This window comes from Mustela nivalis, assembly GCF_964662115.1.
Source record: "Mustela nivalis genome assembly, chromosome: 4".
Lineage (NCBI taxonomy): Eukaryota > Metazoa > Chordata > Mammalia > Carnivora > Mustelidae > Mustela > Mustela nivalis.
In genome coordinates, this window is record NC_139023.1 from 160,464,125 (window position 1) to 160,490,840 (window position 26,716).

A 26,716-nucleotide genomic window follows, 5' to 3' on the forward strand; every position below is an offset into this window, starting at 1 on the left:
CACCTACACTGTCTGTCAGGTCTCTCCTCGTAACCCTACAAATGGTGACCTGTGCTAGTAAAGGTCACTCAGGCAAACAAACCCTAAACCTCTGTAAGTCACATGACGGTATTTAATTTTTAGCCACTTCTCTGGCCGCTGCTGCAGCTGCATTTGCCACTAATGCCACCCATTAATTATGAGCCAATTAGGAGCAGAAATGCCTTTGAGATGACAGCCTTCATCCCTCCCTCCTTGTTCCCGCCTTCCTCTGGTCTTTGGCACTGCGGTAAAAAGTCCCACTCGGAGGGAAAGCCACAGGCTGTCATTTGGTAGCTGGACAGGGAATTAAAATCCCAGAACATGAGGGAGAAAAAGAAGAAATTTCAGAAAAGGGCGGGGCGGGGGCAGAAAATTTCAGAACAGGGGGCAGGTCCCACGTGGAAGACCCGATGTGGTGACCTCAAACTATGAAAATGGTCTCTGCGGATTCTGCAATCAGAAGGCTCAGAGCAGAACCCCAAAACCAGTGTCAGAGGGATGTAGGTGTCCTGCTTATGGCCAGGCACCTTGGAGAAGAGGACGGGACAGCCTAGCAGACAGAGAGAATGGCATGGCTTTGTTCTAACATCTGTATCCCCTTTGTTCTACATATAGAGACTGAGCTAATTCCTGGAGGTGCCTTTTCCTGACCCCCTGGATGAGGTGCAGGTTCCCTGAGGACAGTCTCAACATGCACTACAGGAAGGAGTCGTCAATCTATCTGTCCTCCCCGCCGGACGGGGACTTCTGTCAGGAGAGACCTCCCAGGTGTCGAGCCTTCCAGCTCCTCCCGGCCCCGCATCCTTACTCTCCATACGTCCTCACTCCTCACATTAATTTAGTCATTCAGTGAAATCCAGCAGATGAAGTTGCATTGTTGCAAAGGCCTTTCAACTCTTCCAAAGTTCTATGAATCAGGCTAACACAAGCCCACGTTTAGCAAATAAGCCATGGAGACAGTGACTAAGGAAAGAGACTGACATGCCCTGGGCCCGCCCCTTCCAGCCTCACACACATGTATACACACACACCAACATCTCTCCTTTGGAAAGGCTTCCGGGCTCCGGTGTGACTTCTCTGAGTGGCTCATCAGCTAACCCCCCTGCTCCTTTAATCCAGGCTCGTGACAGTCCTGGGACATCCTTGGGACAGCCCGTCTTCCAGGGGAGAGGGGGGCACTACGAGTCAGAGGCAGTGCCCGGCGTGTTCCTGTCCGGAGCAGGCCCGGCTGGCAAGCTTCCTGCGGGCTGCCGGTGTCCACCCACCACCTTCCGCACCTACTGCCAGGCCGAGGGCAAGCCAGGCACCAGCCAGCAAAACCCTCCAAGAGGGGAGCATGCGGAAACAAGGACCAGAGGACCTCAAAACAAAGGCGTCTGTGTCCTACCTCTTTCCCCTCTTACTTCTCTGGGACAGCTCATTGAGAAAACAGGGAAAACAGACACAGGAGGGACCACGGTGGGAAAATCCCAGCCCCAGCTGCCTGGCATTTGAGGGGCAGGCTCACTTAAAAAGTAAAAGTGAGGCTATAAAAAGCTGACCCGCAGAGAAGAACGGGACCCTCACTGCCCCGAGCACCCCTCACTGCCCCGGGCACCCCTCACTGCCCCGGGCACCCCTCACTGCCCCGGGCACCCCACTGCCCTCCCTGCACACAGCCCGTCATTCACGAGCCTTCATCTCGGTGGCCACACGCAGCTCCTCTCAACATCAGCCCTCCGTGATCAATTTTAAATGTGTTTCAGAGCATGCCCTGAGGACAACCCAGTGAAGGTGGCGGGAGCAGGGGGGGCCACCCCGGTCCTTACTCAACAGATGGGAGACACTGTGTAAGGAGAGAGGTGAAGCGCCCGAGGCCACGCTGCGAATCCAACAGTGGCTGGAAACAGAGCCTGGATTTTCCATTCCAATGAGCTAACCTTACCCCTTTAACAGGATCCCCACTGGATAATAAATACCGTGACCTGGCACCTGTGGAGAGCTTTAGACTTTTTCAACAGTAGAAAGGTTTGTTTGCTGCAAGCCCGTCTCTATTTTCTTCCTAGAGGCAGTGAGCAGATGGGAAAGGGAGGCACGACGGTCATTGCTCCTCTTCCCTGTGGAAAGGAAGGAAACCGCTACCCTAGCCGACCAAGGAATGATGACCGTAGTGCTCTTCCCAAAAACAGGCGGTCCTGATCCTGGGTTTCAGAAAAGGATTCTCAGGCCAGTCGAAAGTCAAATCAAAATACTGAGCTCCACGTTTCAACTCCCTACTGACATGAGAAGGGGGCCACAGAGGCTGCAAGTCGATCCAGAGAGAGAAGTCAGACAGAGCCAGAGATTACCTACAGCCATAACCATATGTCATCATCCCCTTGCCCTCTGTGCTGGAGTATCTGACCGAAGAACTCCTTATACGTTAGAGCCCTGCGTTCCATGCTGGACTTTTGAGTCACTGCTGGTGCTCCCCTTCACTCCAGTTCCTCCCTCCCAAGAATGCAGCTGGGGCCGTGTCAGCTTGTCTCAGAACCCAGCTCAGGGGCCCCTGCTGCCATTAACGTGTGATTCTACTCCCCGGTACCTCCTTAGCTTTCTCTTGCCTCTTCCCTTCCTCTTTGTCCCGCCTCCACTCTTGAGTAGTAGAAAATGCCCGACTTCCAGAGCGTCTTATTTTTCTGAAGTTTGGTTTTCTCAAAATGAGAAACAGCACATGTCTTTTCCCACCTTCACAGGAGCGCTAAGAGAATCCACTGACAGAATGCAGGTGAGAACAATACAAAAGCAGTGCAACATACAAGTGCAAAAGCAACATACAAGTATCAATAGGCGTTCAAGCAATAACACCTTTAGAAACGACACAGGTACTAAAATTAACTGAAAGCTTACCAGTACCTGATGCTATTCTTAACACTTGGCAGTATATCACAATGAATTCTCATGGCAACACTCTGAGGTGGGCAGTGTGATTACCCCCTCTTACGGATGAGGAAAATGGGGCACGGAAAGGTCAGTAGCTTCTATAGGCACCGTCCCAAGGCAGTCTGGCCCCAGAGCCTGCTCTGTGAACCTGAACCACTCTCCTCTTCATCATGAAGCATGTTACCTCCGATAATATCTAGGATTATCTGGGCATGTCCAGGTTTACAAAAGCCGCCCACAAACGTGATCCTGCCTGAGCTTCTCAAAGGCCCCATCAAGTGGGGAAGCAGATGATGTTAGTCTAGGAAACTAGGATTAGCCTGTGAGACCAGGAGACACCAGCCTAGCCTAGAGAAGTACCATGGTCAAGGTTTCAAAGCTGGTCCATGGCAGGCCCCGAAATTAACATCTCAGAGCCTACTGGGGCCTTCTAGGGTCTTCCACATACAGCTTCCACCAGCACATACGGCTCTCTCCAGCCCCTGCCCAAGGAAGGATCTCAGATGGGGCCTTTACCGCCATGCCAGGGAACCAAAGCTGTCACCCCAATGAGCAACCACGGCAAGGGCATTTGCCAATCAGACCTCGGCGTGCCGCTGCTTTCTGGGTCTCTTGCTGGACACGTCTGATGGATCCAGAGGCCCCAGAGGAAGTCCCCTCGGTGACACGAAGCTGCAGCCCCCCACTTGACCCAACAATGGCCAGACATTTCTTAAAGCTGTTACGCAACTCTTGCTTCAGCCAAGCTGCTGCTGGGATTTCCATTTCAACACGTTTTGTTTTCTCTTCAGAGAGAAAGCGTGAATGTGAATGTGAAACCGTAACACCTCTTAGTGACCAGACAACAGCCCTTCCCAACTGTCTGGGGTTACTGGTAGGGTGGAGAATGTTTTCAAAGGCACCTTTTGGGAGCCAAGTTCAGCTTCCAGAATGACTAACCATCTCAGGGGTGAGGGAGAGGATTGCGGGGGGCGGGGGTGCACATAGGACAACTAAGGGCCACTGTTTTCTCCAGGGCAAGGAGCCAACTCAAGATTACACGGCAAAGAAGTCCGGAATGATGTTCCCTGGGCAGCCTCGGGACCTGCAAGATGGCAGAGCCTGCACACCCCAGACCTTTTGCCCCTTTGAAAGCAAACACCAAGTTGGGCTCTTCTTCCCCTCAAAGGGAGCCTGTCCTGCCACTTTAGCTCAGGATCTAATTATAGCGAGCAATGCTCTGAGGCCAGGGGCCAGCACTTATTTTTGCTGTCTGGTGTCTATAGCACAGAGACGAGCAGGGAAGGCGCTCAGGAAGTGTGGAATGAAGTGGGTGGCCAGAAGAATTAATAGCCTCATCGGGATAGAACGGTGGCTTGCAAATTCTACTGCAAAACAAAGGACAAACAAAGGGGCTGAGCATGTTTTAAAGAACTTTTCCCCACCACATCTCTTCTTTTGTTTTAGAGATTTATGTATTTTAGAAAGCAAGAATGCATTAAGGGGGCATGGGGGGGCAGGGGGAGAGAAACTCAAGCAGACTCCCTGCTGAGCACGGAGCCTGATAGGTGGCTTGATCCCACAACCCTGAGGTCACCTCCCAAGCCGAAGTCAAGAGTCAGATGCCCAACCCAATGAGCCACGCAGGTGCCCTCTCTTCCTCCCACACCTCTTTAAAACAACAACTGTGCCTACATTCATTCAACCGCTATTCACAGAATACCTTTATCTGTCTTGCTCTGACAGACAAGTCAGAGGGGAGAAGATCTAGGCGTCTGCACACTGCTCAAGGTTCAGGCTTTGTTCTGCAGGCAACGGGGGCAGCTAGGGGCCTATGAAGCAGAGAGAGGGACCATCTGATACGAGATGCAGAAGATGGGGCTGGTCCTCAGCTCCTGGCACGGGTTCTGTCGCACGTGCAGAACAGGCTGGGCTTTCCATTCCAATCAGCTAACCCTACCTTTTAGCAAGTTCCCAGTTTGATAAAACCATGGCCTGGCACCTGCAGAGAGCTGTTTTATACTTCTTAGACTGTATTCACTGTTCAGAGTTCATTGCAAACCCGGCTGCATTTTCTTTCTAGATGTAGTGACAAGACCTGAAAGGAGGGCAGGGTAGGCATTGCGACTCTTCCCTATTTAAGAAGACAAAGTTTCTGAGGGAGGGAGTCCAGGCTGGAGGGGAGGCAGGGATGTCTACATGGCACATCCTGGACACTGAGGCAGCCACGTCTAAGACATGTCTGGGAGGCCACAGATACCCAGCTTCCAGAAAGGCTGGACCAGAGACACCAGTCTTCCAACTGTGAGCGAGCAGGATGCAGACAGAAAACTGCGGGGAGCAGAGAGGGTGGGGGGCTGACCTCTAAGGAAGACCAGGCAGCTGCCCCTTCATCGGAGAGGCCAGGAAAATGATGACTGATTTTATTAGCCAGGAGATCACTAGCAGCCTCTGTGAGGTTTCCAGCAGAGCGGTGGCCACAAAGCCAAAGGCCTGGCCAGTGAGGGGTGGGGGGAAGGAGGGGAGGAGGAGGTGAGGAAGCAGAGACCAAGTGTCCAGGATCCTTTCCTAACCCTGGTTATTTTGAAGAGAAGAACCCCTGGGGGCACATGGGGTCAAGGTGAGATGTCCTGTATTTGTTATTGAAGGTGGGACGAGTCTGGACTTTATAAATGCTTGTAAGAAGGAATCACAGGTCGGGGGAAGGCTAAAGATACTGAAACCGAGTTGCTCATGAGAAAGACGACCAAAATAACTGCCACCATGAGCATTTATAGCACACGGGCAGCAGACGCTACAGCAACAGCTTTCCGAGAGATGCCTTGTTCAATTCTTCCAACAGCCCTATAAGGGAGGGCTCGGTATGAACATCCCCACTCTGCAGACAAGGACACTGAGGTGGCAGAGGTCACTCCCGTGGCCCAGGGTAGAGGCAAGGCTGAAACGCAGGTGTATGCAAGCGGTTCCCACGCACTGCCTTTCCCAGGCCTGATGATTCCCGTCTGACAGAGGCAAGACCCTTGTACCTTACGACAGGAGGAAGGCAGGGAACAGCAGGCTGGTTGGAAGGGCAGTGAGAGGAAGGTGATCTTCACTGTGAGCTACGGAGCAAGAGGCCACACAAGGGGCTGAGAAAGCAGAGGGATGGGAGTGTGAGGAGCTGCTGAGAAAGTTGGGAACAGGCTGACCAGAACACACAAAAGGGCAGGCTGAGGGCCCCAGATGCACGTGCACACAGGGCACCAGTGGAGGCAAATGTGAAATTTTTTTTCCAGAAGGGCTCGACCGCCCGATGGGGCAATGGGTCATCCAGGACTGGGGTTTGGGCAGACCAGTGAGGCAGGGAAAGGGAGGTCCTGGGAGTGGCTGCAGTGGCCGGCCACAGGCTCTAGGCTGGAGGAGGAAAACAGGGCCAGGCGGAGGCCCAGCCCTGTGGGGCCAGGCTAACACAGCTAAATTCGGGATCTCAGAGGTGGAAAAGTGCCAGGTTAGGACGAGGCCCCGTGGAGTTACAGGCCATCAATCTGAGGGGCATAAAGAACACAGGGGTTTGGATGTTAGTTGGCTGGCGACCAGGAGGGGATGTTCTCAAGAGTGATAGCGGGATTCCTTCGGGGTGGAAACAGTCTTTGCAAGCATGACGCTAACGTCCAGAGAGATTGGGGAAAGAGAGGCACAACTATGTTGTGGACCATGACAGAGATGAAGATGAGCACTGAGCCCCAGAGAGCACTCTGGGCACGGCAGGCTCCGGCATCCACTGCTTGAAGGACTTCACCCTCACCACCACTCTCCCCTTTCCACCGACAGGAGACAGGGCACAGGGAGAAAAGATCCAGGGTCACGCTAAGCAGAGCCTGGACGCCCTCCACACACTGGTGCCCCTCACCACTCCTTCTCCTGCCCCAAGGTGAGCAGGTGAGAGAGAGAGAGAGAAAAAAGAGGAAGGACAGGAGCCTCAAAGGAAGAGCGAGACTAACAGGCTGGTGGGTCACAGTGAGAGGCCAGGAGCCCCAGAGGTGCCTGGGCTTGAGCTGGCGGGAATCTTAACACTTGAGAGGCTTCCGGGAAGGAGTGACCTCAGGGGAAGAGGTGTCTCCCTATCAGGACAGGGAGACAGAAGGAACATTCGGTGCAGATATAAGCGAGCATGTTCCAAGCAACTTCCGTCGGGTGTGATGAAAAATCAAGGAAGAAAGCAGTGGAAAGCTCAGTCGGGAGAGAGAAACCAGCAAGAAAATTATGATCTGCGTTTTACGGACAAAGCAATTACGACTCAGAAAAGCTAAGCCGGCTCTGCCCCAACCAGTACATCAATGACTAGGGATCTGAATCTCCCCAAGATAGTTCTCGGAGGGTGAGACATGTGGCTCAGAAAGAGCTTGAGGGGAAGTTTAGAGTTAAAGACAAAGTGATTAGATATGTCCCCTCTATGGAAAATGTCAGCCAGAACATTCTAGGTGGAGGCGGGGAGGGGAAGGGCAGGCTCGGGGCTCGCGATGCCTGCTGAAGAGCTCGTGCAAACAGCCAGCCCGTACAGATGCATCTGCAGCCGGCACTGAGGAGGCCAGAGGGCTCACCAAGGATTAGAAAACGAAAGGAAAATTCTCTGAGAAGAAAATGTTGGGTCCTAGGAGAAATATGAAGACAGCCAGAATGTTCTGGGGCTTGAGAGAGGCTACTTTCAACACAGAAGCTAGTTCATCCAGTGGGCTGGGGAAAGGCAGCCCTCCTGAAGTTGAAAGGGGGTCAAGAACCGACGTCCATCAAAAAGGGAAAGTGGACCGCAGTCGATCACTGGGCCCAAGAGCAGATGGGATGAAAGCTCTCACGAATGAGATGGCCAAAGGTAGCTAAGACATGGCCAAAAGAAAACCAGGAAGGGATAAGGGACACACACACTCCACGAGCAATGCCCTCTCCCATGGGCCAGGCACACATCCCCCATGCGGGCAAAACTGCCTCTCCCTACTGAAGAGGTGAAGGTGTCTTCCTTGTCCACTAAACTCCTAGGGGAACCCCTCAAGCCCTGACCCAGCCGGCCCCTCCCCCACTTCCAGGCAGAGGGGGCTGGGTAAGGTCCGCCCCCTCCTCCAGCAGCAGGCCTGCAAGGTGCAGATCCCGGCTATGGGCGTCCTCAGGAGGCAAAGAAAAGGACACAAGTTCAAGAACACCCCTTCCAAATGCACCTTTTAAAAAAGCATCACCCACTTAAGGACAGAAAAAAAGGGAGGGGAGGAACCTGAAGAAGACAAGACAGGAGGAGAGAGACAGAGAAATCACTATAATTTTCTTGCAAGAACTCGAGCAATTTGGGATTTCACGCCCTTTTGAAGCCGAGCGGCATCTACTGAACTGTACTTGGCTTTGAAAACACTGCAGTGGGATCCGGAGGGGGCTCCGGCTGCGGCCTTCCCCTTCCGGCTGAGCACCCTTCCTACCAGCCAGCCTGCACCGCTGGGACCCGGAGGAGCAAACTCAGAAGTGGAGGAATGCTGAGCTGTCCTGGCACCTGCCTGGCTCGCTGTGGCTCAGAGCTCAGCAAGGCCAACTGCAGAATCCCCGGAGGCCAACCGACGTTTCCAACTGGCTCAGCACCCACCAGCTCCTGGAGAGAAGGCTGAGCCTCACCCCCTGGCTGCCCGCTCCTCCCCGCGGACTGCGTGCCTGGCCCGGGGAAGGGGGGCTTCTCCATGCACAGTTACAGACAGCGCTTCCTTGAGAAGCCAAGGGAAGGGCCGAGAGAGGGTCAGGGGAAGTTCCCTCGCTTCAAATCTTTCCTGTTTCCTTTTGCCCCCTGCTTTCACCACCGTGGGATTCAGCATGGTCTAGAGTGGTGTGCCTAATCTGGTTGGAATTTCCTCCTCCACCCACCTGGCATTCTCCCCATGGTCTTGAGCACTCTCCCGACCCGGGCTTCCTACAGCCACCCCACGTGCTGGCCCCAGGGACCATGCCACTTGCACACTCTGGGGCACTGGCTACAGAATCACGGAAAACCCACTGCAAAGCCCCAGTTGGGAAGGAAGTAATCACTACCGGTTGGCTAAAGAGCTGCGGAGTCCCCATGCTCCAGTCCTTGGTTCCAGGCAGACCCTACAGTTACTGGGAACTGACAGGAGATCCGGGTGACCTGGCCCTTTAGGGACTCAATAAGTACTCACACTCCACCCCCGGGGACTAAGTGTGAGAAGGAGGCACAGGAAGGAGCAGAAATGTTGCCAAAGGTCTTCCAAATAACCCTTTAATAATCACAGACTGCTGTAGCTTCAGAGACGTGACCCATCATCAGGTTCAGTGCTCCTCATACTTTTTTGGCCATAACTGCCTATCAGAATGGGGTTGTACATAGTCATTCAGGGGACGCGCGCGCACACACTCACACACACACACACACAACCCAAACAATTTCACCAAGCAACACGTCTTACTGCAGGCCACACCACACTCACTTGTATTTTGTACTTTCACCATTAGAGAAACTAATCTTTTTTTTTTAAGATTTTATTTATTTATTTCACACAGAGAGAGAAAGCGAGAGCGAGAGAGCGAACACAAGCAGGGGGAGTGGGAGAGGGAGAAGCAGATTCCCCGGCAGAGAGCCCAAAGCGGGGCTCCATCCCAGGACCCTGACAGGAGCGGAAGGCAGATGCTTAACCCACTGAGCCACCCAGGCGCCCCTAGAGAAACTAATCTTTCTTAAAATGTTGATGCCATTAATGGGTCACAACCCACAGTCTGAAAAAACACAGGTAATTAAAGTGACATTGTGGGATGTTGGTTAGGATAGGACTTCATGGGAAAGCATATTTAACATAATAATTTTAAGCACTGATAAGGTTGGCTTTCTGCCCCTATGACCACAAAAGGAAGCAGCTCATCTGGCTCTGTGGTCAAAGTGACCAGCACTGAGTTCCATGGTCCCCACCACCTAGGACAGAAAAACTGGGAAAAGCGGGTCCACCTGTTACTCTCACTTAACCTCACGTACTCAAAGTTTAAAATGTGTACCTTATAAAATCAGAGATGAATTTTTTTTCCAACACACAATTCCCACTGCCATGGCTTCGACTGTAATAATTCTTTGGAATTTCAAGTATCATAAAAGAGGACAGTAGGTGTTCTGTGTATGTAGAAAAGGGGACAGGTTAAGAATGGGGAGAAATACTGAACTTGCCCGCAGGCCCCATTTTAGAGCCACAAAACTAAGGCGCAGAACAGTGGCTAAGGCATGAAGCAAGTGACAGGCAGGGCTGGAAACCCAATCCAGGCTCCTGACTCCCATTACTCATGGTCTCCATCACCCAAAATATTTAAGAAAAATACAGTCGAGGTTTCCCCAAGTGATGCATGGTTGTGTCCCTGTTTTGTCATGCTGGGCACAGACAGCCATGCCGATCTTGGTAGACCTTGGCACTTGGCCGCAGCCTCCCTGGGATCATGCAACGGGGCTCACACCACTTAACCCTCTCTCTGTGCCTTTTGTCTCAGCTGATACATGAAAATAAGAATCCTTGCTACCCTCTCCCGAGAAACTGTAGTGAGAAATGAGGTGCTTTAAAAACCAAACCTGCATGCTTAGAAACAGAAGCCCTTACTAATTACCTAAACAGGGCCTTCATTTTATAGTCAAGCCCTATAAGATGGGTGACTCGTCTGGGACGGCCCTGTTTCCTATCCACAGGTGATTACTTCACTGCTATGTGCTAAGTACACAGTGACATCTGGATTAAAACATGCGATGTCTACGGGGCAGAAAAGAAACTAAACACACAATTTAAACATATGAGACAAATACCTCTTAGGCTGACACAGGGAGTTGAAAAGGCATGACTAATTACATCTAATCCTAAAGATAACCAATAGTGGTGCTCCAAGCCATGCTCAGCAAAACCTCACATGTGGCATCGTTCCCCAATGGAATGTTCATCTCTGCCACCCTGTGAGCCGGGTGCCTGCTCGAATAACACGTTCCTGCCCCTAACTCTCCTCATAGTCTGTCCAGGGCATTGGACACAACAGCTTCGAATATGGGAAATTTTATTACATGTGATGGATTCTTTCCTATACAAATGCCTCCAGATATCTGTTCAGGGTCTTTCCTGGAGAAGCTGTGAAAACCTACCAGGCAAAACTCTCTCCCATGCCCTCCATAACCCTAGCAGCAAAGACCATTCCTTCCCTTAATCCTCCCTGGGGATGCTGGAGGGTCCGAAGAGCTAATGCCTCAGGCAGGGTAGCATCATCAAAGGCTTGGGCCTCACCTTACTGCAAATGCCCATGCTTTCTCTCACTGGATTCGTGTCTGTCCACTGACTGCCAGCTCCCAGAGAGCTGCCCAGGGCAGAGAAAACCCTGACTTTGACATTCTGGTCTTCACATCTCACGTGTGGGGCGAGCATCAACAAGACAGCTGCCAGTGGGGGAGCTCTGTGGGCCCTGCCTTTCAAAATAACTGCCACCCAGAGCCGTCCCCAAGTCTCAGAAAGCACTCTGAGGCTGGAGTCAGAGGAGACAGGTGGAGTACGAGCCTGGGCAGGGGAATCAGTTCATAGCCCTTTGCCTCCGTTTCTTCATCTGTTAATCCCTGGGTTTGCTGGACGAATTCGATGAGTTATGCCTACAGAAGGGCAAAATGTCAGTGCCAGCATTACCTTCCTGAACAGTCGGACAGAAGGCAGCTCTCAGTCTAACAGGGAAAATCCGCCCGGCTAACGCTGCCTCCTTGCACAAATGCTCGTAAAACTACCTGGGGAGGTGACAGGCAAACCGAGTGCCTATTACACAACCCACAGTAAGAGTTGGATAGCCCACGCTCTTCTCGCCTGCCCTCCTCCCTGCAACAAAAAGAGAAGGCAAATGTCACTGCAGGGCTCCCTGCCTCTATCTAGGCTGCTGCCCGAACTTCTGGGGGAAGCGGTGCAGAAATCCTGAGAAAAGGGGATCACGTCGGGCGTCGCTGAACCGGTATTCCCAAGAGAGCTGCCAAGAACCAGCGGAACCCCTGCCACTCCTCCGCCTGCCCAGAGACCCGGGAAGCAGAAGCCACACACACCCCGGCCGGAGGGCGCGCGGCCGAGCCGGGGCCACGTTTCTCCGCGCCAGCTAGCGCAGTTAGCACTTCCCGGCGGCACGCTCCCTCGGAAAGTGCGCACGTGGGGGCAGCCGTGGCCACCCCTCATACACCGGAGGACGCCTCTCGCCGCGGCTCGGACACCGGGCGCGCCAGCGGGAGCCGCGAAGAGCTGGAAGCCCGAAGTCCTCGGATCTCGTGGGCAGGCGTGGTAAGACTGTGCGGAGCTGCACCGATCGCCTCTCGGGCACCCCGCCGCCACCACCGAGACCAGGGGCGCTCGCCAATTCTTCTCCCCCGCCGCAGCGCCGCCAGCAGCCCGGGTCGGGAAGGCGGTGGGAGCGGCGGTGCGCAGCACCGGCCCAAGCACCCTCGTGGGCTTAGGGGCGCCCCCGGGGCCCAGGCGCGCGGCGGAAGGAGCGGCGCGACGCGCTCGCGGCAGGAGCTGGGGTGCCGCGCCCCACGCCCGCCGCAGCCGGGAGGAGAGGCGCTTTGGGGCGCTCCTCCAGGCTGCTCTTGCGCGGGATGCAAACGCACGCGCGCGCGCGCTCCCCGGTCCGCTCGCTCCGTCCCGCAAGTCTCTTCGCGCCTCACCTTCACCGAGTCTACCGGGTACATGACCGAGTGCTCCAGGATCCCGGCCATCGCTCCGGCTGTCATGTGGGTGGATAAGGAGGCGCTGGTCGGCAGGTTCTCATAGTCCTCCGACCCGGCGTCCTTGCAGCCGCCGCCGCCGCCGCCATCTCGGCTGTCCCCATCCATCCTGCGCCCCACAGTCTGGCTCCCTACGCCGCCGCAGCGCAGCTCCATCCGCCAGCTCCGCGGGGCGCGGGAGGCTGCAGGAGGTGGGCAGGGAGGGGGAGGGGGCGAAAAACTTCACTTCTTAAAGTGGGAACCACCTCCCCGGTTTTGCGGCGCCTGACGCCATGGCGGGCTGGGGTGGAGCGAAGAGGCCCGACACACCAATCGCTGGAAAAGAAGAGGCCGGCCGCGGCCCCACCATTGGTGTGCGGGACACTGGGGACCCGCCTTCCTGTGTGACGTCACTGTCCAGTGCAAATTTCCAAGCAACCGGACGGGGGCGAGAGGAGACGTTGGGGTGTCCCGGGAAGTTGTACAACCTCCAGGGTGCTGCTGCGGCACTTGAGGCTGGCTGGGCGGAGGAGGGGGTCTGGTAGTAACTGGAGAGGGTTGTCCAGTTCCCCGGCGGGGACATGCCCATTCCCGGGGGTGGAGGGAGATCAGGAACCACGCATAATCTTTTTCCAGAGCCCGGGGTTTTGCAAACAGTGTTGCTCAGCAAGCGTTGGCATTCCTAAGGCCTGGAGAGTGGACAGTTACTGCGAATGCCATTTATGGAGCAGTTATGATAGTCAGGTAGGGGGTGAGGGCACACGTGCGGGCGGAGTGGAGTTCGAGAATTGGAGACTCACTGCATGCTATCAGTGGCTCATACCTCCTTTTGTGCAGCACAAGGGCATATGCCGTGGAGGAGACAGAGTCAAGGTCCTGTGCTAGGCTGCTTTGCTGGGAAGTACATCGTTTAGCTGAAATTTTTTTCCCTCGCTGGAAACACAGAGCTAAATGCGTTCCTCTTCTTATTCTCACAAAGAAGCTTAAAGCCACCCCGTCCTGGACTGAGCAAGACATGACTAGTCATCAGAATGGAGCTTTTCAGCACCTTCAGCACATTTTTCTCAGGACTAATAAGCCTGGGAGGTCTTTAGAGGCCGGTCTCTCACTCAGGTGCTAAGTGGCTCCCAGTAAAATCTTAGAGCATTACATCTACCTGCCTTCTAAGACTCTGGTCTCCGGGTTCTTAAACTCATCTTGAGCTGACCTCTTAAAGTGTAACACAGGTTGCTTTATTTCAACCTAAACAGTATTGTCTTGCTGTATTTCGGGGATGGAGGAGAAATCAGAAAGCAGGGGACCTGTCTATGGAAGTCTTCTCTGGGAAAGTAGGGCACCTGCACGTCTAAATGTTCTGGGGCTTAAGACTTGGCACTTCTCAGATACCAGACACCTTATCCAGAGAAGCCTTCTGGTCAGGAGAGCTGGGCCTTGAGATAGGAAAGGGTGGGGGAGATCCCCAAGATGCTGCACCCACTCTACCCTCACCCTGCTCCCAAGCTTCAGGTCACAGCAACCCAGGCACCTTCCAGGGATTCCAGATACAGTGATGTGAGCATTGTCCTTCAAGGCCAAAGGCACCAATTTCCCATTTTGGGTAGCGGCCAATAGTAAGTAGCTCCCAGAGGAAGTACTGAGGTTGTTACAGGTAGAAGCAAGCTCTTTGTTTAGTGGTTGGCAGAGAAAATTTTCCCCGCTTTTACCATAGGTGATTTTTAAGAAACATTCATTAAAAGCCACTGATACCCACTTGCAAATGGATACCTTTTAACCAGTATATATTCTTAAAACAGTTGTCCCACTTCTGGAAATGTGCCACGAAAGTGTAAATATGCCTAAGTCCCTCTTCAAAGCACTATTTATAGTACTAAATAATTGGAAACAACTGAAATGTTCAACTAGAAGGGGATGGCTGAATAAATGATGACATGTACATTGGGGTCATCAAAAATTGTGGTTGTGTTATGCAATAAGATGAAAAATGATGATGATACAATGTTGGGTGAAGAAACAACATGAAACTCTATGACATTTACAAAGATGTAAACATTAGACACACAGGAAGAGGGAAGTGGTCATTGTGATAGTGATGTAGGATTAAAGGTATTTTTACTATATTTTTCAGAACTAAATAATACATGTGTCATTTCTATAACTTAATTCTTTTTTAGGATGTAGTCTTCTAATGGATGAGGAGCCTTCTGGACTTTGCAGCGGTGATATTGGTGGAGAGAAGCCATCCTCTGGATGATTAAGGGGACTCCTGGCAAACGTAAACAGGCCCATAAACTTAAGAGATATCAGACATTTTAAGAACTTCATTAAGGGGGCGCCTGGGTGGATCAGTGGGCTAAAGCCTCTGCCTTCAGCTCAGGTCATGATCCCAGGGTCCTGGAATCGAGCCCCGCATCGGGCTCTCTGCTCAGCGGGAAGCCTGCTTCCTCCTCTCTCTCTCTTTCTCTCTGTGTCAAATAAATAAAATTTAAAAAAACTTCACTAAGTAAATATTAAGCCAGAATAATTTAGAAAATATTTGGAATACTATAAGCATTCAATATTTTTTTCTCATCCTGTAAGGTAGATATGGTGGGTTGGCACTGAGCATCTATCTTAAACTCCTTCTTGGGGGCGCCTGGGTGGCTCAGTGGGTTAAGCCGCTGCCTTCGGCTCAGGTCATGATCTCAGGGTCCTGTGATCGAGTCCCACATCGGCCTCTCTGCTCAGCGGGGAGCCTGCTTCCTCCTCTCTCTCTCTGCCTGCCTCTCTGCCTACTTGTGATCTCTCTCTGTCAAATAGATAAATAAAATCTTTAAAAAAAAAAAAAACTCCTTCTTGTACTGCAGTGGCCAGAAATTTGTAAACCTCATTAATCAGATCCTTACAGCTCATAGTCCAGATGTGAATTCTTATATTGTGCCAGTTGGACGAACTGGAGAGATCTGGGAGGCAGAAAAGAGAAGGAGGTCACCTTCCTGCTGCTTTGATGTTTTCTGCTGCCTAGCAAAGCCATAGACACTTGGATAAGAGTGGGCAATGACTTTCCTCTTGCAACAGCCCTGCAGTGTCTGGTCACCAGATTCATGGATGTCAAGAAGCAATATGGCAGCAGGAACGGTAGCAACCTCCTGATCCCTGTACCGTAGCTTCAGCAGATGGCCTTCCTCGCCTTCCAGGACATGCCAGAGGACCCCTTGGGATGCCAGTTTGGGAATGTGGATCTGAGAGTTTTTCCTGAAGGCCCAGCCTAGGTTTCAGCTCCAACAATACTGTATATGGTAGCAGGAGGGCATAATACGGAAGGAACCATTCCTGGACATCAGAATACAGCCACTAGCCCTGGTCCTAGACTTCTGTGCAAGGCTACCAGCTACCAGTGCTTTAGCCACACTGTCAACAAAGAGGGCATAGGGGCTCAGGAGCAGAGCCGTGATCCTTTCCTATAGAGTGAACCTGGAGACTCAAGATGACTTGGCTCGGTTCCACTGGGGTCTCTATGTAAAGTTCCTGAATGTGACATTCTGAAGATGTCATCATACTGCCATAGCCCATCTGGGAGCCAGCCTTCATTTTGAAAGGGGAGTGGGGAGCTGAAGAGGGTAGAAGGTGAAGAGCACTTGACTTGGAGTTATGGACCTGTTTGAACCCTGGTTCCGCCATTTACTTGCTATGTGGTTCCTGCCCATTGGTTGGCATACTTCCTCATTTGTTGGTGAAGGAAGCACAAAAAATGAGAAAAATAAAAATCTCGTGGTGAAGCATATATGATTTGGGAGTACTGAAAGGAAAGAAAATGGGAAGGAGTTAACAGTACAGAGGTAAGGTCTAAACTTTCTCCAAAATCTTACTTTTTTCCCCACAATCATTGCTCCAACCCTGGCACCCACGTGCCCACCTCTTCAACACACAGACATAGTAACACCTTGCCCAGATCTCAGCCAATGCTGTGGCTCCCACCAGGGACACCCTTGTCTGCCGGAGAGGGGGCTCTGTGCCTTGGAGCAAGGGCAGCTGGTATGATGTCTCCAAGATCAAATATGATGTGGTGTGGTTACCGCGGGGGATGGGGGGAGTGGGAAGGGGTGCATTTTGTCCTTGTTTTTCTCAATGTGCTCTCATCCACATATCCATTAATTTTAAGTGAGGTTTATCTGTTGGGAGGGCTGCAAGGTCCTCTCGATATGCTGGATCCCTCCCACTTCTATATCTGGCCGTGTATTCCCAGAATCTCACTCTCCCAAGGACACCATGGTGTTTCCTAAAAGCTCTGTGATTCATACTTTGGAATGAGTTTCTTCACAAGAGAGGCAGAAGAAGAAATGGAGGCAAAAAGCTAGTCTTACTCCAGAGCCCCATGTCAGATAAGGAAGTCGTGGGTGAGAGCCATCAAGCCCAGGGAACACAGAGCTGATTCACTTTACCATCTTTTCCAAAGGATGCTGATGGGCAAGGGTCAGAGCTGGGGGTTTGATCAGCAGGCTGGGGGTCGAGTGTCGACCTACTGTGTCTCCTGAGAGCCTGACCTTGTTCACACTTCTGCAGACTCTACTGTTTGAGTCCCCTGGTAATCGTCCATGTGACATGGCTGGGACCCACTGCTCGGGGACAGTCCCCTGACTCCTGTTCTATGGATGCCTGTCCCAACAACCTTAGCAGCTGCCCCATGCACTTTCACTGATGAGACACAATGATGTCAGCTGCCCTCTCCCCACATCAGGGGCCACACTGTCCCCGCACTGCTGCCATGCCCACTGTACTTAAGAGCCCATCCCCTAGTGAATGGCTCAAGGCTCCAGAATTGGACGAGGGTGTGGCAGAGGAATGCCAAGGCGCAAAAAGGTGTGGAGGCAAAGCATTGGCTAAATTCTGGGTGAGAGGCGCTGTGTCTGTGTGTTTGCATGGGCGGACCTGGGCCCATCCAACTGCTCACACCCATAGTTCTTCCCTCTCCTCCCCTTTTCCCACAAATATACTCAATTCTCCAAAATCCCTCTTCCCTGCTCCACACCTTAAGGTGTTGCCCTGGTTCTCCCTCCATCCTGAAGTCTTTTGAAAGAGTATCTCCCCTTATCTTTCCATACTCACAATGCAGAGTCACTCCTGAAGCTTCTGCACACCAGTTTCTAAGCCCTGTGCTTTTCTAAATGTGCTCTGGGAAATCAGCATGGTCCAGTCCTGACCTCTTGACTGCCGCCACCTCTGGAATTCCTCCCTCACTTCCGGTCTCTTCTTGCACTTCCGGCTGTGCCCTCTGCCTCTACCTTGTCTCTCCAAGCCCTGTCCTTGGAGCTCCTTTCTTTCCCTCCCTTTGGTCCTTTCTTCTGTCCCCACATTCCCATCACCAGTCCTGGCTCTGTCTTACTCCCAACCTCTCTCCTGCACTCGAGCCCCACGTTTCCCTGTGCATCACAGGCAGTGCCATCTCACCCCTCCACCTGAACCAAAAGCTCAGAAGACACATCCGTGTCCCAGGACTGCCATAACTGAATACAACACACAGGCTGGCCTAAATTAACGGAACGATGCTCCCTCGTGGTTCTGGAGGTGACAAGTCCAAGATCAAGATGTTAGCAAAGCCAGGCTCCCCCCAGGGCCACTAAGGGAGGACCCTCTTCATCTCTTCCTAGCTTCTGGTCACTCTGGGTTATGCCTGATGGTCTTTGGCTTGTAGATGTATCGCTCCAATCTCTGCCTCATCTCAATCCACTTTCATCTCACCTCCTCACTGTGTGTCTCCATGTCTACCGTCTAGATTTTCCTTTTCTTCTTTTTTATTTTTTTTAAGATTTTATTTATTTGAGAGAGAGGGAGAGAGAGCAGGAGAGCGGGAGGGGTAAGAGGGAGAAGCAGACTCCATACTGAGTGGGGATCCTCATGCAAGACTTGATCCTGGGACTCCAGGATCATGACCTGAGCCAAAGGCAGTCACCTAAGCAACTGAACCACCCAGGCGACCCCAGATTTTCCTCCTCTTATGAAGATACCTGTCATGTTGGATTAGGGGCCCATACCACGTCAGCATGCCATCATCTTAACTTGATTACATCTGGCAAAGACCTTATTTCCAAATAAAGCCACATTTTCAGGTTTTCAGCAGACATGAATTTAGGAGGGACTCTATTCAACTCAGTACAGGGAGGTAGAGAGGCAAGAGGTGCAAGGGGAGGGGGGCAGGTGACCTGGGTTTCTGTCCTGAATAATGTCCTTGATGCCATTTCCTTTATCTGTGAAAGGAGGGGTTGGAATCGGTGGTGGGCAGGGCCCCCTCCAGCTCTATCTTTCTGATCAAAAACTGAATTCATAGGGCACCTGGGCGGCTCAGTCACTTAAGCACCTGTCTTCGGCTCAGGTCATAGTCCCCGAATCCTGGGATAGAGCCCCACATCGGGCTCCCTGCTCAGCGGTTAGTCTGCTTCTCCCTCTCCCTCTGCTCCTTCCCCAGTTCTCGCTCCTAACTCTCAAATTTAAAAAAAAATTTTTTTCAGTTAAAAAAAGCTGAATTCATAATCTTTCCTTCTCAATGGCAATTCCTTCTAATGCCATTTTTACCTGTATTTTGCCAGGCAACCAAATGGCAAGCCTAGAGTCTTTCCCGACTCCTCTCTTTTTCCTCCTTATTTTAGTTGAAGTCAAATTAACATATTAGCTAATTTCAGGTGTATGTTATAGTGATTTGATAATTTTATAGTTTATTAAATATCCTATTAGTTTCCTATTAGTTTCATGTGTATGTTGTAGTGATTTGATAACTTTGTACTTTATGAAATAATCCCCACAATGTCTAGCTATCATCAATCACCATATAAAGTTATTACAATATTACTGAGTATATTCCAAACACTGTACATATACCCCCATAACTTACTTATTTTATAACTGCAAGTTTGTACCTCTAATCCCCTTCACCAATTTTGCCTTCTCCCCACCCCCTTCCCACTCTGGTAGCCAGCAGTTTGTTTCTTGTATCTTTGAGTCTGTGTCTGTTTCTGTTTCTATTTTGCTTGTTAGAAGCAAATATTATTTATATTCCACATATAAGTGGCCTTTATTGTGTTGAGGTACATTCCTTCTCTACCCACTTTTCTGAGGTACATTCCTTCTCTACCCAAAATTCTGGTGAATTTTGTCAAATGTTTTTTCTGCATCTATTGAGACGATCGTATGATGTTTATCCTTTGTTTTGCAAACGTGGTGTATCCTCTTAAGAGATTTGTGGATGTTGAACCATCCTTGCATCCCTGGAATAAATCCCACTTGATCATGGTTATGCTCTTTTGATGTATTGTTGAATTCAGTTTGCTGATATTTTCTTGAGGATTTTTACATCTGTGTTCACCAAGAATATTGGCCTGTAATTTTCTTCTTTGTGTGTTAGCTTTGGTTTTGGTATCAGAGTAATACTTACCTTGAAAAATGAGTTTGGGAGCATTCCCTTCTCTTTAATTTCTTGGAATAATTTGAGAAGGATATGTGCCAGCTCTTCTGTAAATGTTTTGTAGAATTCACCCAGGAAGCCATCTGGTTTTGGATTTTTGTTTTGGTGGAGTTTTAAAATTCCTGATTCAATTTTATTACTTGTAATCAGTCTATAAAGATTTTCCATTTCTTTGTGATGCAGTATAAGAAATTTGTATGTTTCCAGGAATTTATCCATTTTTTTTAAGGTTTTCTAGTTAGTCAGCATATCATGGTTCATAGCAGGCTATTATTTTTTGTATTTTTGTGGATTTCTTTGAGCCCTCTCTGTTTCTTGATGAGTTTGGCTAAACGTTTATCAATTTCTTTTTATCTTTTCAAAGAACCAGGTTTTAATTTCATTCCTCTTTTTGGTTTTTTTTAGTCCATGTTTCATTTATTTCCTCTCTGATCTTTGTTATTTCCTTCCTTTTAATTTTGAGTTCTGTTTGTTCTTCTTTTTCTATCCTTTAGGTATAAAATTAGGTTCTTTATTTGGAATTGTTCTTTCCTGAGGTAGGCCTGTATAACTATGAATTTCCCTCTTAGAACTGGTTTTGCTGCATCCCAAAGATTTTGGAAAGTTGTGTTTCCATTTTCATTCATCTCAAGGTATTTTCTGGTTTCTTCCTTGCTTTCTTCACTGACCCCCTGGTTGTTTAGTAACACTCCTCTCCTTTTCTCCCTCAAAGATCCTGTTATCCCTGTGGAGTTTTGGCCTTTTAACATCTCTTATAGCTATGGTGACTATATAGTTTTTCATCCAAATTGGGACAATTTTTAAAAAGATTTTATTTATTTATATTATATATAGAGAGAGAGTCCAAGCAGGGGGAGTAGGAGAAGCAAACTCCTTGCTGAGCAGCAAGCCTCATGCGGGATTCAGTCCCAGGACCTTGGGATCATGACCTGAGCCTAAGGCAGACGCTTAACAGACTGAGCCATCCAGGTGACCCCAAATTGGGTTGATTTTTGAGAGTAAAAAGGAGGTGCTGTTAAAAATTACACCAGGACAGAAAATATAAACTGAGACTGTTCTAGGAAAATTCGGACATATGGTCACCCTACATATAGCCAGCTCTTGCTTTCCATGCCCAAACCTTCATTGACCTATAGCTCTGTCCCTTCCTTATATCCTCTTGTAAGAGAGGGCTCTCCATTTCTCCACTTGCTGAAATGGTACTCATTTCTTGCTCAGATAACTCTGCTTTCATGAAGTCTTATCTGACCCGGAAAAAGGGAGCTGAACCCTGTCACACTTTCATGCTTCCTCCATGGCTTTTGCTACCTCTCACTTTGCATTACAGTTCTAGTAGCCATGTCTTAGCTCTCCCACTATAATCTAAGTTCCATGAGGACGTAAGCTGAGTAAGCAATCCATATTTGTTAAAGGAGTCAGAGTTTCTTTCAAAAGATCCACATATTCTCACACAACATTAAAACACTGCAGACTCATGATCTCCAGGAAATTAAAGCATGTCACTCTTTAGATCCCAAGGCTCTGAATATAGTTTGTCAAAAAGAGAAAAAAGGGGCACTTTCTTTTCTTCTGAAGGACATGTCATAAATGCTAACTTAAGTTGCTACTTTTCTTAGGAGCTTGGAGTTGCTATGCCCAGGAACTGAAGAGACCTAGAAAGTGATATAGTCTGCAAGTCTCATCTCGCATATCACAAAAGAGATCCAAAAGTTAAAGCAACTTGCCAAGGACACAAAGTGGTTAATGGCAGAACTGAGTTCAAACCCCAGGTGTTTCATTCAGTACTCTCTCACTCCACACCTTTGAAATAAACGTGGAGGCTGATAAGACTCCTTTATTACTGCCATTAGTCATATCTCAGATGGCTGATGTCTAAAAATCAATAGTCATCAATCCTCCATTCTGGCCAGGTTTGCCTGACACAGCATATTAGCACATGGCCACACTTGCCAAATTCCACATGGGAGATTTTGGGTTTTTTAAAAAATATATTTATTTATTTGAAAGAGAGAGAGAGAGAGCACAAGTAGGCAGAGCAGCAGGCAGAGGGAAAGGAAGAAACAGGCACTCCACTGAGCAGGAAGCCCGATGTGGGTCTTGATCCCAGGAACCTGGGATCATGACCTGAGCTGAAGACAAATGCTTAAGGACTGAACACCCAGGCACCCCTCCACAGGGGGGCTTTACACTGGGCTCTGGTCCTCATGAATGATGGATTGTGATCCTTCAGTGATACAGTGAGCATTTTCAAACATCTCAGATAGACTACTGAGCCTAAAAGAAGTGCTCCTTAAGGGAATATAGGAGAAATAGAAAGCATGTGCTTTGTGGGGCACCTGGGTGGTTCAGTCGGTTAGGCTTCTGCCTTCAGCTCGGGTCATGATCCCAGGGTCCTGGGATCGAGTCCCACATCCGGCTCCCTGCTCAGTAGGGAGTCTGCTTCTCCCTCTCCCTCTGCTGCTCCCTCCTACTCATTCTTCTCTCTTGTTCTCTCTCCCTCTCTCAAAAATGAATTTTAAAAATCTTAAAAAAAAAAAAAAAAGAAAGTAAGAAAGCATGTTCTTTGGAGACAGACCAGGATTAAGTAAACAAATACCTGCTGCTTCCAAGAATTGTGCTTGAGCAGAGCAGCTCATTTGCACATTGGGGCACCAACATTGTGATTTTTCATTTGGGTTTCATATTTGTTTTCTCTGTCCATAGTATCCTGTTATGCATGGCCTGTCTCTCCAGACCTCTGGACATGTGTCTCTGGTGCGGGCTCAGCTTCAGCTGCTGTTGAGGAATGATTGCCGAGCAATTGTGAATTAACAGGTGAAAGACACCCAAAGATGCCTTGGTCACTAGTGAACAAAGCAGGGGTTGGGTTAGCGCTTGCCTGTCTCTCCAGTCAAGGAGAAGTATTAACCAAGGATCACCACTGGATTACCCAACTCTCTACTCTCCTTCAGAAACGGAGAGAAGGGAAGAGTGCCCTCAGAGAACAGCCAGTCCAAACCCCTCAGGTACTATGTTGGAAGGTGAACACCAATATCCAAGGCTCCCAACTTGGTTTTCCTAGAATGGGCTGGAAGGCACCTTTCCCTAAAATATAGCTCCAGTCTATGGGAAAATTCCATCACATAAACTGTGAAGTCCATAATTCCAGGGGCGCTTGGGCAGCTGAGTCAGTGAAGCATCTGTTCTTTGCTCAAGTCCTGACCCCCAGGTCCTGGGATAGAGCCTCACGTCGGGCTCCCTGCTCAGCAGGGGAATTGGTTTCTCCCTCTCCCTCTGCTCCTGTGCTCTCTCGATCATTCTCTATCTCTCTCTCTCTCTCTCAAATAAATAAAATCTATTTTTAAAAATTCCTTAATTCTGTTTGTTAATGACGTCTCCCTTGCTAATATCCTTCTCAAGTTAGCCCAAATGTAGTAATTAATGCACAAAATTTGTCTTGGTAGTTTTTCCCTCAGAAACCTGCCTAACCAGGACAGGTTATCAAAAGCCAAGGTATTTGGTCAACATAATCGGAAGGAGCATTTTTAGTCTGGTTTTTAAAACTAGCTAAACTGATACAACCAGCCTGGAAAACTGTCTGACAGTATGTACTAAACTTGAACATACATATGCATAACTTTTGACCCAGCAGTTCTTCTCATAATATACATCCAGCAAAAACATATACTTGGTTCCCAAAATACCAACATACACTTGGTTACAGGTACCAGGTATATTTTGTACATTTACAAAAATGCGCATGGCAGCACAATTCACAACAGTCCCCAAATGGAAAAAACCCAGATGTCCATCAGTAGCAGAATGGGTAGGTCAACTGTAGTATGTTCACACAAGGGACTGTGAGTGGCGGTAACAATGGATGATGCCCAGCTCGAGGGGACTACATGGATGAACCTTAGACAGGTAATACTGAACAAAAGAAGCCAGACACAAAATATAGACAAAGTAGAAATCTTTTTAGATAAAGCTCAAAGCAGTCAAAGCCAATTGTGAATGTTAGCAATCTGCACAGTGGGGCGTCTGGGTGGCTCAGTCCGTTAGCTTTCTGTTCAGGTCGTGATCCCAGGGTCCTGGAATTGACCCGCATTGGGCTCCCTGCTCAGTGGGGAGCCTTCTCCCTTTCCCTCTGCCCCTCCCCCTGCTCGTGTTTGCTTTCTCCCTCCTCCCCGTCTCTCTCCACGTCAAATAAAACCTTTTTTAAAAAGGAAGAAAAATCAAGGCAGTGTTACCCTATGATTCTCGTTGTGTTCTGTTTTTCTAACTGGGGGCTAGTACACAGGTGTGTTCATTCTGTGGAAATTCGCTGAGCCGGGCTCTTGTGACTTCTGCACTCTTCCACGTGTTTAAGTCCATACGTAATAATAAATATGGAAATATTTCTATATTTTGGAGGAAAAATATAACCTCTCTTTTTGCATCGACAAAACTTGTAGATGATAGATCCAGAATGGAAATATCCTACTAATCCTTTTTCTGGCCCTCCATGCAGAGAAGTGTGAGGTAAATGGAGAACCAGGGGTATAGAAAATTCAGGGAAGGGTTCCTCCTCCCACAACCCTTTAGAACTGAATCTAGGGTGACCACTGTTCTTGTCGTTAGAACTGAATCTAGGGTGACCACTGTTCTTGTCCCTCCATTGGGACAATGGAACAATGGACAATGGAACCCTCGAGTTTCCAACACGCCTCAGTGCTTCTTTTTGTTTTTGCAAGCTCTTCGTTCCTTGGGGAGCATGCCGCCCCCTGGGAGTTCCCCACTGTCCTAGGACTGAAGCCAGACCCTGCAAAGCTGCTTTTCCAGGAGCCTTCCCCACTCTGAGTCTCTGGCACACCAGGTTCCAGCCACGTATCTTGTCTGGCTCCGTCCTCAAAGCTCTGTACTTGCTGTTCCCCCTGCCAGCTCTTCCCATGGGCGGCCTCTCATCTTTCAGTATTAATGTCTCATCCTTAGATAAAACCATCTAACTGAGGGACGCCTGGGTGGCTCAGTTGGTTAAGCAGCTGCCTTCAGCTCAGGTCATGATCCCAGCGTCCTGGGATTGAGTCCCACATTGGGCTCCTTGCTCAGCAGGGAGCCTGCTTCTCCCTCAGCCTCTGCCTGCCATTCTGTCTGCCTGTGCTCGCTCGCTCTCCCTCTCTCTCTGATAAATAAATAAAAAAAATCTTAAAAAAAAAAACCATCTAACTGAGTCCTCTGTCACTTTTTTTAAAAGTTTATTTTTTTAAGTTATCTCTCCATCCAACATGGAGCTTGAACTCAAGACCCCGAGATCAAAATTCACACACTGTTCTGCCTGAGCCAGACAGGCACCCTGTCCCCTCCCCAAAATGTATAATACTCGTTGCTCTCTCAAATGATCTTATTTATTTTCTCTCTCCCTCCGCCATATTGCTTCCTCTCCCTCTCTCTCATTCGCGCGCGCGCGCGCACACACACACACACACACACACACACACACCAGAAGCTTCAAGAAAACAGACAGTGCGTGTCACTTCTTCATGACTGTGTCCCCAGTGCCTGAAACTATGACTGACACAGAGTCAGCTGTCACTACATACAGCTGACTATATGTGAATGACTATAGTGAATGAATAAATATATAGAATGACTATATGTCATATAGGATGACACTCTATGTCACATACAGAATGACTATATGTGAATGAATAAATGCAATGTCACTTCCTCCAGGAAGCCTTCCCTGACCCAACAGCCCACACACAAAAGTCCTCTCCACAGGACTTTTCTAGGATTTGTTTGCTACATCACCCACATGACATTCATCATTCACTACTTTGTAATGTGGCTCATTTCAGTACTTGCCTTGGTCCCCCTTGCACGCCCCTGGAAGGCAGAATTCCTGGTCTAAACTTCCTTCTATCCCCCAGACCTGGCTCACGGCAGGCTCCAAACCTCCTGCTCATAACAGAAAGCAATAAACACGTGCTCAGTCCACTGAGGAGGAAGCAGAGCCTAGTAGAAAAGGTGGACTTTGTAGTCTGAAGCTCCACTTACCCCTAATTACCTAGCTGCATGTCCTTGGACAATTTACTCAGCATCTCTGGGCCTGGATCCTCTGTTGTAAAATGGGTGCTGGAATTCCGACAGCATAGGACTTAAAAAGAAGTTACATTAAGCAATGTGTATGTGTGTGTGTTTAAAAATGTCCATTTCCCTTCAACGTTTAACAATAGTTTGTCATCTCTGACTAACCATGGACATATTTCATAGCATGCTTATGTTCACCAAAGATTTTCTCTTAGGCAGCAGTTAATTCTGTGGGTTTTTTTTTTTTTAAGATTTTATTTATTTGATAGAGACACAGCAAGAGAGGGAACACAGGCAAGGGTGGTGGGAGAGGGAGAAGGAGGCTTCCTGCCAAGCAGGGAACCGGATGCAGGGCTCAGCCCAGGACCCTGGGATCATGACCTGAGCCGAAGGCAGATGCTTAATGACTGAGCCACCCACGTGCCCCTAATTCTGTTTCTTAAGTATTCTCCTTTCTCCCCCCAAAAAGGCAAGTATATCAATTGTTGATCAGAGTGTTTTTGATAAATGTAAGTGTATAAAATCAGGGTATGAACACAACTTGCTCGATTTAATAGGCTTCATATCAGTGTTCTAATAAACAGAACCCACTCAAATTCTCACCATTGATTTCACACCCACAAATGTGA

General features: G+C 49.4%; 1 protein-coding gene and 2 long non-coding RNA genes across 6 annotated transcripts in view; 1 reads left to right on the forward strand and 2 right to left on the reverse strand.

Annotated features, from left to right (window-relative positions):
* SLC25A37 (solute carrier family 25 member 37) overlaps positions 1 to 12,910 on the reverse strand; it is a gene marked incomplete at its 5' end in the record, with an annotated part of 36,433 nt that extends 23,523 nt beyond the window's left edge. Inside the window, one exon of one of the 4 annotated variants that reach the window (XM_082729236.1) lies at positions 12,569 to 12,910. Coding sequence is in view for 1 of the 4 variants with exons in the window: in XM_082729230.1 (XP_082585356.1) it covers positions 12,569 to 12,784 (216 nt within the window). The remainder of the gene's footprint in view (positions 1 to 12,568) is intronic. The other 3 variants (XM_082729234.1, XM_082729232.1, XM_082729230.1) reach the window with 3 other exon arrangements.
* Positions 9,390 to 11,729, reverse strand: LOC309863976. Its single transcript, XR_014311323.1, has 2 exons — positions 11,651 to 11,729; positions 9,390 to 11,521 (listed from the first exon to the last, which is right to left on the reverse strand). It is a non-coding gene; the product is annotated as an uncharacterized lncRNA (long non-coding RNA).
* A 147-nt stretch (positions 12,911 to 13,057) lies between the features above and the next one.
* LOC309863975 lies at positions 13,058 to 14,870 on the forward strand. The gene is made up of 3 exons (XR_014311322.1): positions 13,058 to 13,102; positions 13,244 to 14,217; positions 14,779 to 14,870. It is a non-coding gene; the product is annotated as an uncharacterized lncRNA (long non-coding RNA).
* Positions 14,871 to 26,716: the final 11,846 nt, after the last annotated feature.